Source organism: Syngnathus typhle, linkage group LG12 (assembly GCF_033458585.1).
Source record: "Syngnathus typhle isolate RoL2023-S1 ecotype Sweden linkage group LG12, RoL_Styp_1.0, whole genome shotgun sequence".
NCBI lineage: Eukaryota > Metazoa > Chordata > Actinopteri > Syngnathiformes > Syngnathidae > Syngnathus > Syngnathus typhle.
This window is the reverse complement of record NC_083749.1, coordinates 6871731-6883973: the sequence shown is the minus strand read 5'-3', so window position 1 is coordinate 6883973 and position 12243 is coordinate 6871731. Positions and strand designations below refer to the sequence as shown.

General features: G+C 40.9%; 2 protein-coding genes across 5 annotated transcripts; one reads left to right on the top strand and one right to left on the bottom strand.

Annotated features, from left to right (window-relative positions):
- Positions 1-205: 205 nt before the first annotated feature.
- On the top strand, positions 206-6097 carry nop14 (NOP14 nucleolar protein homolog (yeast)). 2 transcript variants are annotated; one of them, XM_061293519.1, is made up of 19 exons: positions 206-344; positions 771-953; positions 1205-1339; positions 1416-1557; positions 1823-1971; positions 2045-2182; positions 2497-2619; positions 2758-2889; positions 2967-3288; positions 3461-3591; positions 3649-3734; positions 3812-3947; positions 4173-4274; positions 4387-4543; positions 4619-4769; positions 4860-5007; positions 5249-5367; positions 5446-5601; positions 5678-6097. In XM_061293519.1, the coding sequence occupies exons 2-19, from the start codon at positions 771-773 to the stop codon at positions 5772-5774; spliced, it is 2607 nt and encodes an 868-aa protein (XP_061149503.1). In that variant the 5' UTR covers positions 206-344; the 3' UTR covers positions 5775-6097. The 2 variants fall into 2 exon arrangements, with proteins under 2 accessions (XP_061149503.1, XP_061149502.1); XM_061293518.1 differs by having other exon boundaries at positions 4616-4769.
- A 420-nt stretch (positions 6098-6517) lies between these two features.
- LOC133163530 (alpha-synuclein-like) lies at positions 6518-11166 on the bottom strand. 3 transcript variants are annotated; one of them, XM_061293551.1, is made up of 6 exons: positions 11018-11166; positions 10472-10626; positions 8581-8610; positions 8064-8206; positions 7040-7102; positions 6518-6967 (listed from the first exon to the last, which is right to left on the bottom strand). In XM_061293551.1, exons 2-6 carry the CDS (start codon positions 10590-10592, stop codon positions 6953-6955), a joined length of 372 nt encoding a protein of 123 aa, XP_061149535.1. In that variant the 5' UTR covers positions 10593-10626; positions 11018-11166; the 3' UTR covers positions 6518-6952. The 3 variants fall into 3 exon arrangements, with proteins under 3 accessions (XP_061149535.1, XP_061149533.1, XP_061149534.1); XM_061293549.1 differs by having other exon boundaries at positions 10943-11098; XM_061293550.1 differs by lacking the exon at positions 11018-11166 and adding an exon at positions 10733-10936.
- Positions 11167-12243: the final 1077 nt, after the last annotated feature.

Genomic DNA, 12243 nt, shown 5'->3' with positions numbered 1-12243 from the left:
ATGCTTATTACTTTGCTAGCCATACAAAACATGTTCATAAAGTCTTAATATTCACATCGGCAAAGGAAAAGGTTTTAGAGAAGATTTTTTTTTGTTATTGTGTACCTTCCATCAGTAAAACATTTAAAACATTTCTGTTCATCTTTCTGACGTATTAGACATGTAATTCCATTTCCGAACGCTATAGTGGCGCTGCAGGCAAAAAGGGAAGCTGGAAGTTAGCTCTTTTTTTCTGCTTGTTTTCGTTTGTCTTTTGAACTTTCACATCATCTCGTGTGCTTTTTAGGTTAACATGAAGTAAAACAACGTGGATAGTGGAAGAAAAGTTCTTATTAGTCGTTAATGTAAGTGTCCACTCCATTTTGTGATTAAATATCTTCGACGTGGTGGATTATATAAATTGACTCTCCACGGTCATCTCTCAAGTGATGGTTTGTTTAGGTTTCTGAGGATAGTTTAGCTACCAAAGCTAATCCGGTTCAGAAACAGCGACATGTACTATAATGAGTTTAAAATATATTTCTGTAAGCATTTCGTGTCAATGCTGGGCTGACATGGTTTTGAAATAAATTGTGAATTCGAATGTGAAATGATAAAACATCTCACTCATTGGATGTTTTTTCAATGTCTAAATTCAGAGTTCTTGGTTGAGACATTGATTTGAGTTTGAACTGGACAATTAGAATTTGGAGCAATGCCAAACGTACTCCGCAGCATTTAGTCAATGATGGTGGTTTGTATTAAATGCTAATGATCTATGACTATTCCAGATGGGGAAGACGGCCAAAAAGCGAAGCGTGGCTGACAAAGTTCGCAAAGTTAAAACCTCCACCGAGATCAAGAACAACCCATTTGAGGTGAAAATTAATCGCAAGAAATTTGATGTGCTGGGGAGGAAAAGCAAGCATGATGTCGGCCTCCCTGGAGTGTCTCGCTCCAAGGCTATCAACAAGGTGAGACTAAAAGACAACACCTGTACACCAAAGAGAATCATTCCAATAGAAACAGTCTGTTCCAGGATAAGTCTGTAAAAGATGTTCGCATCTGCCTACCCTTCCCATTTCCTGTTCTATGTGTATTGTCACACATTTCCCCTTTGCTGTCTCGGGTGTGATGTCATACCAAAATCAAAACATACATTGAATTTTTCTCGAGGCTCACAGAGCAGCTGTCTCATGGGATGATGTTTCTTAACATTCAATAGAGGAAGGAGACACTCTTGAAGGAGTACAAGCAGAAAAACAAGAGCAACAAACTCATTGACAGGCGCATTGGAGAGTATGACACCAAAATGGCGCCCGAAGAAAAGATCCTGCAGAGGTTTGCCATAGAGAGGCAGGTGAGCCATGTTGCCATTTTACCAACATTTAAGTGTGTTGAAGTCTCTTGAATGGTTTTTAAATGACGTATTTCAGCGCGCCCATGAGAAGAAGAACATGTTCAACCTGAACGAGGAGGAGGAGCTGACTCATTACGGACAATCTCTGTCCGAAATGGAGAAGTTCACCGACCTGGTGAACAGCGACGATGAGTCGGATGAGAAAGGACTTTTGTCGGGTAAGAACTAATGCACGTGTTACTTTAGATGTGAGGGATCATTTTCTGATCTGTTTTCCTAAAGTCCACCCAACTGAACTTAAAAATAAGAAAAGAAAAATCCAGTGAAGAATTTTTTCTTTTTATTCAGGGGCTTGTTTTTCCCCATAACAAATTTTAAAATCAATTCAATTTACTAAAGAAACAGAAATGTAAAAAAAAGAATGACAAAAACTTGTTAAAAAAGAAGGTTGAATAAAGGCTAGAAATTGTGGCATATTTTCAGCCGAGCTGACGGCCTCTCACTTCGGCGGCGGTGGGGGCCTTCTAAGGAAGAAGACCCCCGGAGAGCACCCAGACAACGAGGGAGGCCCAAAGGCCAAGTCCAGGCAGGAACTGATTGAGGAGCTCATCCGCAAGTCCAAACAGGAGAAGGTGAACCACCCTCTCACCGTTGCAAGCCATGAAGTATGACAAATAAAATCGTCAACCTCCTTTTTCTGCTCAGAGGGAGCGCCAGGTGCTAAAGGAGGAAGCGCACGAGCTGACGGAGAAGCTGGACCATGAGTGGAAGAGCATCCAGACGCTCATGGTGCACAAGAGGCCCAAAGCTCAGCAGGAGGAAATGCCAAAGGAGAAACCAAAGGTGGGAGCACCAGAAAAGCCAAGAGCAATTTAAATTCTTTAATCAAAACATCATTGTTATATTCATTTATGAGAAGACACTGATCTTATGAATGAATTCTCATCATAATTAGGAAACCGACCAATATCATAAAGCAACAATTTACTTATATAAATCGCTGCCGGAGTTGACATTATCCAAAGATCAACCAGAGTAACCTTTGGAGCACAGTGCTCCTTAGCCTTTTTCAATTTCAATCTGTCTATTGAGCATAATTGTGGAGCTGATCACTGCAGATGCTCACTGAGCCAACTTGGCCGTTTACATTTACGCAGATGGAGGAGTATGACAAGATGGTGAGGGAGCTGGGCTTTGAGATGAAGGCGCAGCCCTCGGAGAAAATGAAGACCCCAGAGGAACTCGCTCGGGAGGAGCGTGAGAAGTTGCAGAAACTGGAGGTGCGTTTGCAAAATGCCACTGGGAACGAGCATACACGTGTGTAGGAAATGGACCAAAATGGAAAAATAGTCATGTGATTTGGAAAAAACAAAATATCATTGGTGGTGACCCCACCCCCTCCGATTTTTTTTCCTAAGGCTGATCGACTGAGGAGGATGATGGGTGACGACGAGGCGGCAGTAGCACCGAGCCGTAATCACGTATCGGCCGACGACATCGATGACGGATTCATCCTGGACAAAGATGACAAGAAAACTTTAGCCTATCAGGTGAAACGAGATACTGTACATGAACACGACAGTATACTGGAAATATGTATGTTATACGCGTTTGCTTTATTGTAAAGGATGGCAAATGGAACCTTGACGAGGAGCCAGCTGAAGATGGAGAAAAAGGTGAAGAGGAAAAATCTGAGGCAGAAGAGGAAGGTGATGGTGGCAGCAATGAGGAAGATGAAGAAGAGGGGCATGGTGGCAACAATGAGGAAGAAGAAGATGAGGAAGAGGATGAGGAGGGGGAGGAGGAAGAGAACGGTCATTCCGACTTGGAGTCGGCGTTAGAAAGTGAGGAAGAGGAGGAAGGTGTGGAGATCAAACCGAAGATGAGCGAAGAGGACAGAAAGGCCCAGCAGGAAGCAGCCAAAGTGGAACTTCCGTACACGTTCGCTGGTAACAAAACTCTTCCGTTGCTTTGTTAGCGTTGAGTTACATTCTGTTGGGTGCTTTTTTTTTTTAAAGGCCTCATTAACAACCATAAGCACTCGCACTGTAATAGCCTGAATAATGTCAGCATATTTTATGATTTAAATGTATAGAAGCTTGAATTTTTGTATCATTACAGTTCCAGAAAGCTTCCAAGATCTCCAAAAGCTGCTTCGCGGTCACACCCCTGACAACCAGCGCCTCATCGTAGCCCGAACTCAGAAGTGCAACCACCCCAGTGTGGCTGAGGGGAATAAGCTCAAACTGCAGGTACAATTGTGCATTCATTTTGCGTTATATCGTGGATTAATAATATCTGTGTGACAGAACCTGCTGGGTTTTCTGTTGGAGTACCTTGGAAAACTGGCCTGTCGGAGTCCGCCCGAACTCACCACTGTTGACAAGCTAATCCCGTGAGTTGATTGCTAGCTTGCAAATTAAAATCTTGTATTCAATCATTTAAGTATTGCTTGTTTTATCATCTGTGTAGAGAGGTGTACAGCTTGTGCCAGATGTTTCCAGAAGCAGCCTGTAGATCCATGCAGACTATCATTGGAGATGCCGCTCACAGCATGGAGGAAGCGCTCGAACTCAAAGGGAAATCTCCCTTCCCAACACTAGACATGGTATTATTAATTATTTATGTGCAGTCCAAACCTTGCCCAACATGGGTCATTGTGAAATTGGCCTTACATTTAATCTAAAATAGAATTAAACATTCTTAAATCAAAATTGCGTTGGGCTGTGGGAGTACTAAATATGTTCTTGTCACTTCAAAATTATGGAATGGAGTGAAATAGCTTTGTTTTTGCTGTTGGTGTCACTTTATGTCTATTTTTCTGTGCTTTTAGCTAATTCACCTGAAGGTGACAGCGTTGCTGTTTCCTACGTCTGACTTCCGACATCCCGTCACCACACCAGCGCTGCTTTACATTGGCCAAGCTCTCACCAAGGTACGGAGTCACACTACATCCCTGCGATTGATTTGTAATGCTGATTTGAAAAATGTCTCAACTTTAATGTCTATAGCTGTGTTTTAAAAGGCTCCAAATTCTGTGTGCGCAGTGCTCGGTGAAGTCCTTAGAGGACGTGACGTCAGGTTTAGTGTTGTGCTGTCTAGCAGTGGAGTACGTCTCTTTTTCCAAGCGCTTCCTGCCTGAGCTCATTAACTTCCTATCCGGAACGTTGAACCTCGCTGTGCGGGACAAGACCTCCTCCGCAGGTTGACACCGTCTCATCTTCAAGCCGTCTCGTGGTGACTGCCAACAAACTTGATGTTAATCTTGCTTTCTAGTAGTAGTTCCACCTTTTCGAAGCACGGGGAAATACAGCAATCTGCTGGTGTTGTCGGACCCAGAATCCTGGAAGAGCTGGAGTAGGAAAACCCTGCCGTTGTCTGCCACTCGGCACGTCACGTTAAAGAATGATGTGGACGCAGATCACTACAGGTAGCGCTTTCTTTTTTTTAAATATAACTCGACGCATGTATGACAGTGTGGAATGTGACTAAAACATCACTTTGCTGTTGTTATTGAAAGGTTGACATGCTTGTACACGTGCTTGGAGTTGGCAAAGAGATGCTGTGTGCTCTACAAGGACCTGCCGTCCTTCACACATATTTTTCAGCCAATCACAGCGCTGCTCTCGCGGCACCTCTCCTCCAACTTTTTACCAGAGTCTTTAACGGTGGGTTGTCACGAACTCATATTGTCTTGTATGTTTGGACAGAATTTGAGTCATTGGCTTTTCATTTGAATAATAACCGAAATATTATCATGCTTGGAAATATTCCGAAATAAGTCGCGTAATTTTAAAATGATGCCAGAAATATTATGGGCGAAATGTTTAACCACTCAACTATTCATATATATCGATTTAACCAAATGGGTTTTGATGTGTCGCTTTGTGTCCTTAAATTGTGCTGCAGGATCTTCAAGCGTCGGTTCTGGAGGTCCTCGGCGGTGCTCCGCTAGCTCGCAGTCGTCTGGTATTCGATAAGAAGAAGCCTGTCCCTCTGAAACTGTTTACACCGAAGATCGTGCAGGTGTACGTGGACATAAAAAGCAGTCGTCATAAGGAGCATGTGTACAACTTTAGTCAGTGGCTATGTGTTTTTTCCTGCAGGTTGGATTACGGGAAGAAGCGTGGCACGACCAGGGAGGAGAAAGAGCATCACAGACTGCAGCACAAGTATAAGAAAGAGTTCAAGGGAGCGCTGAGGGAGATCAGGAAGGACACTCGCTTCCTGGCCCACGAGAAACTCAATGAAGTCATGACAAGGTATGCGTCATTGTCAGGCGAGTATCCGGAGCTCGAGGACGCTGCTAACACTCAACCTACTCGATGTTACCCACAGGGACGCGGAACGAAAGAGGAAGGTAAAGGAGCTTTTCGGCAGCTTGGCCACGCAGGAGGGAGAGTGGAAGGCCCTCAAGAGGAAGAAGAGGAAATGAGCCTCACATGGACGGTTCTGTACTTTTTTTCCCTTTTTTAATGACCTCACTTTTGATGTCAATTTGACATGTGTACGACACATTAGGCATGTAATACACGCCGCTCAATTTGATTAGCAAATGCCTTTTTAAGAACAACATACAAATGTATATACTTTTTACATTGCAAATATATTCAGATGTGCAATTTGCAGGTAGAAATTGGTTGAGTATTATGTCGGTTCAAATTTGTAATAGACATAGATATGCCTAATGTACGATGCATAATAACTACCAACATGTAAATTAAAAACTGTATGCCGTAATTAACGCATCTCAGCAAACCCTTCGTCTCATCTCTTGAAAAAAAAAAAGAAATGCCACACATGAAAATGTATATTTTAATCCATTTAACATTTTTTTTCATAATGCATATGAAAAATGCAACAATTTTAAAAAGTATAAAATACGCTAATTCGAAAATATTTCCTAAAAACAACCTTTTTCAATAGCACAAATATACTGGGTGAAAAAAAAAAAGTTTTCTTAAACATTTTTATAGTCTATTTATGGAAAAGGAATAAAGGACAGTTATAGATTCAATACAAAAATTAATGTTCTCTTTTTTTGCCCCCAATCGGTACAAAAACAATTATGTACTTTTATTTTATAATATTTTATGATTAATTGAATAATTATTTCATGTTACGTTAGTTATTTTTGGGATGGTCAGTGTGAGGGGAAAAAAATCAGTTTCACAGAAATTTCTTAGATATGCTTTATTCCACATTAAATCCCAATATGACATCATACACACATACAGGTACATACTTTTCAGTTTGGTGATGAAAATACAACATGGATACTCAAACAGACGCCATACCAAAAAAATAGAGAATATAATCATGGTCATTGTTCATATAGAGACACTTAGGTGGTTAATTGTGGCCGAGTTCCATGTTCCACTGAAAAATATGCGCAAATTCACACACAGTGATAAATTAAAAATATCATTGTCACAAACAAGACACCTGAGGTCAATTTGCTGATGTGCATAAGACACAATACAAACACACACAACCTAACATCATTCAGTACAACAATTTGATACATACAGACATCATAGAGGACGAAGACGAGGCACGACGGGACTTGGCAGAGAGACATGGAATGTTCAAATCGGCCATCTCAAAACATGTTCAGTCCGTGTCATCCTGTGAGACGAGACCGAGCGTCATTGTTTGCAACCACTGGAAGGGTTTGTTTGCATTTTATTAGCTTCTCACCTCTGTGGTGTCGGTATCCACCGGTGACTCGGCTGCATCTTGCGCGGCGATGTTGTCATTGTCCTGGAACACGGACATTAAACAGAGTTTAATGAAAACTTCTGAACTTGACTAAAGCCTGACTTTGGCAAAAAATCTCAGCTGGCCACTGACTTTGGGTTATCTTTGATATTTTCTTGGATAATGATCTGTTCCAACCAAACTTGGAAGACATTCATCCTTTGATTGATTACCGCTGCCAAGCATTTCATATTGATCCTTTGCATTGTTAGTCGCCTGTCAACACGATGTCACTTTTTAATGGGAGCGTCACTGATAAACGACTACGCCATCTGAAGTATGACGCTCCGACTGTCAGTCGGTCCATCTGGCGCTTCAGTTGGTCTCGTCACAAGAAGCGGGCTCACATTCCAGGTGGTGTGTCGAATCCCTCGGGGTGGTTAGCCTGATTACACGCCACGTCTGTGCGTGTGTAATAGCGTTAAAGGACATTTGCAAGGAGAAAAGGACTTGTTTCTTGTCATTTCCTGGGAATCTTCTCACTTGATGGTGATGCATTGTGACTCATTGAGGAGACGCTGTCATCTCCAGACATGTTCGACATGTAACATCAAGTGTAAATTGTCAATGATGCTAATGATTTATTAGAAGGGGAGAAATCTTCCTCCTGACTGAGGAGCAACACGACAAAGCAAACAACGATGAAAAAGACATGGTGATGACAAATGGCTCAAGGTCGCACGGCCATTTTGAGTGGACGTGAATGAAATGGAGGACGAGGATGAGTCAACGGGATTTGTTAATCCTCCTTTTATAAAGATAGAATTGGGGAAGGTCCTTTTCTGTGCCACGGTCCACAAAGCAGACGTCCATTGTTACATGAAGGCATGCTCAGAGGATTTCAACTTTTTTTTTTTTCAATCTCCCCACACTTCTAATTCTATAGAATCTTCAGCATTTCACCAGAACTTTGGCCAGCGCTATCACGTTACGGGTCGTACTATATTCAAGTAATTGCTCTCACCGGTTTGGCGGGATCCTTCTTGACCAATCCAGTGGCGGTGACGATGTTGCCTGCCCCCCCCACCGTTTTCTGGGCCACGTTGCTCATCCCGGTCATCATTGCGCCGCCCACCTGACTCACCCCCTCCACAGTTTTACCTGCGACTGTTGAAAAAGACGAAAAGGGGCCATCAGACACTTTTGATTGTTGTATGGCTTTCACTCGAAGATTACACGACCACACCCTCTACTGTCTGTAGTCATTGTGCAATTTGTGCCTTGCATATCCAGCCGGTCTTGTTCTGCTTCACCTTTCATTTACGTGGCAAAGGCGTTCCTTCTTTGCATTTAGCCGATTAACATGAACCGTTGAGCTCCCGGGACGCCTCACAGGAAGGAGGTCACCATGGGTGCCAATGCGTGTTTGTGACAACCACATTTTCCCCTCTCAAGGGGTCCGTGTATGGAAATATAGCACCTCGCGGCTCACCCTTAAGCGAATTTGTATATCGTTTTGTGTCAGATAGATTGCTCGATACCTGTTGTGACTCCATCCACTGTTTTGGTGCCTGAAAGTAGAAGAGAAAATAATGACAGGTGAAACCTAATGAAACAATAATTATTCATTATATTTAATAATAAATAATATTTAATAGTAAATTAATGATATGTAGGTCCATACCCAGTCATCACCATGTCTTAAGATGTCTTCATAACCTAAACATCTCAAGACATTTTGGTACATGTTTGAAGACGCCACCCCTTTCTTAATAGATGATGGGGCGCTGCTCAAAACAGATTTTTGTCTTGGACATTGAATTATATTATAAGAGTGTTAAAATTTAAATTATTTATAAATCAAATCAGACAAAAAACGTATGGTTGGAAAATCAGTGTATGCCACCGATAGGTAATACCTCGTTACGCCACCTGGTAGCACATATTCCAATACTTGGTCGAAGTGACACGTCGTGTGAGCAAGCAAGCAACCTCAGGTGAAAATCACATAAAACAACGATTAACTCACTCATATCAATATCTAATAAGTTGCCTACTTGTTAGGACAACGAAATGTACGCGTATATTGACGTGTGGAGCTGTTCTCCATCGAATGAGCCCTCAAGTTGAACTCAGGTAAGCAAGTCGTCTTCTTGTTAAGAGGCTAGGTCTCAATGCTAATCCGCTATAATAACCTGTTTTATCTTAACTATGTCTTGGTAAAGTCTTTGGTTTAAACCATTTGGAGTTCTAGAAGTTTTGAACATTCTTGTTTTGTTGTATCATGTTTTACTGTGACTAAATGAGTAGAAGCGGACGCTAATTGGCGATTAGCATCACGCTAACGATAATTGCTAGTGGCTAACCGCTACGCTAGCCCATACTACGGCAAGTACTCAGTAAGCTATTATTAAGTGCTATTATTGATGTTAATTTATTTTAGGAGGTTGTATAAAATCTATCTAAAAAATGTACACTTCATTTAAATGATGCATTTCAATTGTTACATTACATAATGTGACGTGTGTATGCTGATAACACATTGTGGTTATGTTACATACAATTTTGTGTAGATCTGACAAAAATAATAAAATGTTAGATTTAACTGAGTGGTTAGGATATAAGACATTATGTCCAAGACATCTAAAGACATTCTGAGACATCTTGAGACACGTTGATTGCTGGGTACGTAGTGATGTTGCAAATAAATTGGTTATTTTATTACAATACTACTATGAGTTGTAAACATAAATGTAAACTATTATATTTATGAAGTATGAATATAGCAGCGAAACACATTCATATGATTAGGGAGTTGAAAATATACACCAAATGTCTAGTTTTTTTTAAAGTACACAACATAAAATAAGTGCCATTATACTATGAAAGCACAAACACTAAAAAAAAAAGGATAGTTATAGTGGTTTTATTATTTTCGTTGATGCAACTACTGAGCAATATTTTCACAAAACTAATTTGTAAATAATGAAAATTATTTAAAGAGAACTTTAAATTTAGTTTTTTTTTTTAAATTCATTATTTTTGCATGGAAGTGTAATTCTAGGCAGGTAATACTAATAATAAGAATTCGTTAACGTCAAATTTACTGGCATTTTTGGATCAGGTTGTCAAGGTTAAAAGGAGGCAAAGTGTCCAAGAATTTATTTAACAATATTTGAAAATAATTTCCATATATAGTATCAAAATTGAAACGTATTAGAAGACTACTAATTATCATGGACACTACAACCAATGAAAAATAGCATTTATTAAAATTAAATAATATGATCAAAAAATTTGAGCTTTTCAAGGTTGAATGGGGGAATTGTATGAGTATTTCAAAGTGACACGTGACCCGATCAGTGCAACTGAACGGTGATGAATATTAATGATAACATTAATGAGCTAATCAATGATGAAGTTGGAACCCACCGACGTACAGGACCCCGTCTTTGGTCATCTCCGCCGCGCCACTTACTCCCTGCTTGGTCTTCGTCGCCGCCACCTGCACTCCTTCCTTGGCTTTGTTCAGTCCTTTCATCAACGCATCCATTTTTGTCCTCTCCAAGCACTTTCCTTCTTTATAACTGAAAAAAGAGTGAAAGGAAAAAATAATGCTTAATGCTGCTAGGATGTCACTTGCACAAGATGCGTGCCGAGCGCAGCCTGTCAAACACTAAGACGACGCCCTACTTTTCTACCGCGGATGTAGACCCTTGCCACCTGTAGAATCGTGAACAGGGAACCCCCTTTTTTTTCTCTCTCTTTAAAATTACGTTTATACTTAATATACGTAGTAGACGCAAAAAAAAGAAAAGAAATGTGATTTACTAAAAATAGCCGACGATATTTTAAAACAACAATAATAAATGTTTAGCGATTTCGGTGTCACGAATCACGCACTTGTGCGTTAAGGTCCTCTCTCGGTTCCGGGTTGTATATCCCCCGAAAAACCTGTTTGCTCACTCCGATACTCACTCGGCTGAGTGTGTGCGCGTCCGTGTCTCTGTGCGTGCGCGCCCGTGTGTGCAGATTTTACACGCATAAAGACACGCCTCGTTGGTTAGATGCTTCACGCGCGCACACGCACATTCGTGCGTCGCACAGGCGCAAAGAGGCAGCAGACATCGAGAGGACCAGCCTTATTGATTTGGAATTAAAATACTGCTATCAAAACATATTATTAGCTGAGATTGTATGTAGAATAGTATCGCTATTCCGGTTTTAAAGATCATAGTTTGAACGGCCAATCATGAAAACGTCACTAAAATGAAAAATAGAAAATGAAAGAAAAATAATGCCTCAATGTCCTTCCGTTTCAAATGAAATACTGTACCGGCTTTCTGTTATAATAGTGTGACGTGCAATACTTCTAATGGCCACTTGGTGGAGCCAGAGCACATCAAACAGACAGACGCCTTCAATAACAACTAACATGCTAATAGAGCTAATACTTATTCTCATCAGTATTTTATATATTGGACAGCATATACGACACATACTGTCAAGTGTTAATGATAGATACATTGCACGGTCTGGAAATAACGGTAATACTCCACGAAATATTTTTTAAACTCACTTTACACTTCTTTCAAACACACACCTTGTCCTTCTGCCCCCGTCCTCATTTTATTCTGAACACCTTTGCAATCATAATTGCTCTGGTTCCTTATTTTTAGTTTCTTTGTTATTTTTCCTCTTTTTATATTTGTGCTGTATTTTCCTGACAACTTATTTGTTTCATTTCAGTTTTTATTTTTATTTGCCATTTTCACTTCCCTTTATTTCTATTTTTTTCCACCTATGCTTTCTAATTTTCTCATTTTTGTCTATTTTTGCAACTCTCTCGCTCTCCCCCCCCCACCCTCTCTCATGCATACTTAATTTAAATTTTATTTTATTTCTCTTTATTACACAGTTTTAGTCACGTCTAAATGTAATGTCATGAAAAAGTCTGAGAACAATGTACACATGTGCTCTGGCCCCCAAACGTCATCATTGAGGTGACCAGATGAGGCGCTACATACAACCTTAGGGGAGTGTGTGTTGTGTGCGTGCGCGTGCGTGGTGATGTTGGAGGTGCTCCAGGCGTGCAGATGGCGCTGCTTTGTGTTTGCAGCTAGTGACTGCAGGCTTCACGGCTCCCTGGCGGCCATGACTAAACCACGTGCACTCTCGACACATACACACACACACACACGCAG

Bases quoted from the DNA above. Each gene is read 5' to 3' on its own strand.
- nop14 (XM_061293518.1), top strand. From the start codon at position 771: ATGGGGAAGACGGCCAAAAAGCGAAGCGTGGCTGACAAAGTTCGCAAA. The intron at 1,972-2,044 runs GTGAACCACCCT...TTTTCTGCTCAG, and splicing joins GCAAGTCCAAACAGGAGAAG to AGGGAGCGCCAGGTGCTAAA. The intron at 4,275-4,386 runs GTACGGAGTCAC...CTGTGTGCGCAG, and splicing joins TTGGCCAAGCTCTCACCAAG to TGCTCGGTGAAGTCCTTAGA.
- LOC133163530 (XM_061293551.1), bottom strand. From the start codon at position 10,592: ATGGATGCGTTGATGAAAGGACTGAACAAAGCCAAGGAAGGAGTGCAG. The intron at 8,611-10,471 runs GTGGGTTCCAAC...TTCTACTTTCAG, and splicing joins AGACGGGGTCCTGTACGTCG to GCACCAAAACAGTGGATGGA. The intron at 7,103-8,063 runs GTGAGAGCAATT...TCCGTGTTCCAG, and splicing joins AGAAGGATCCCGCCAAACCG to GACAATGACAACATCGCCGC.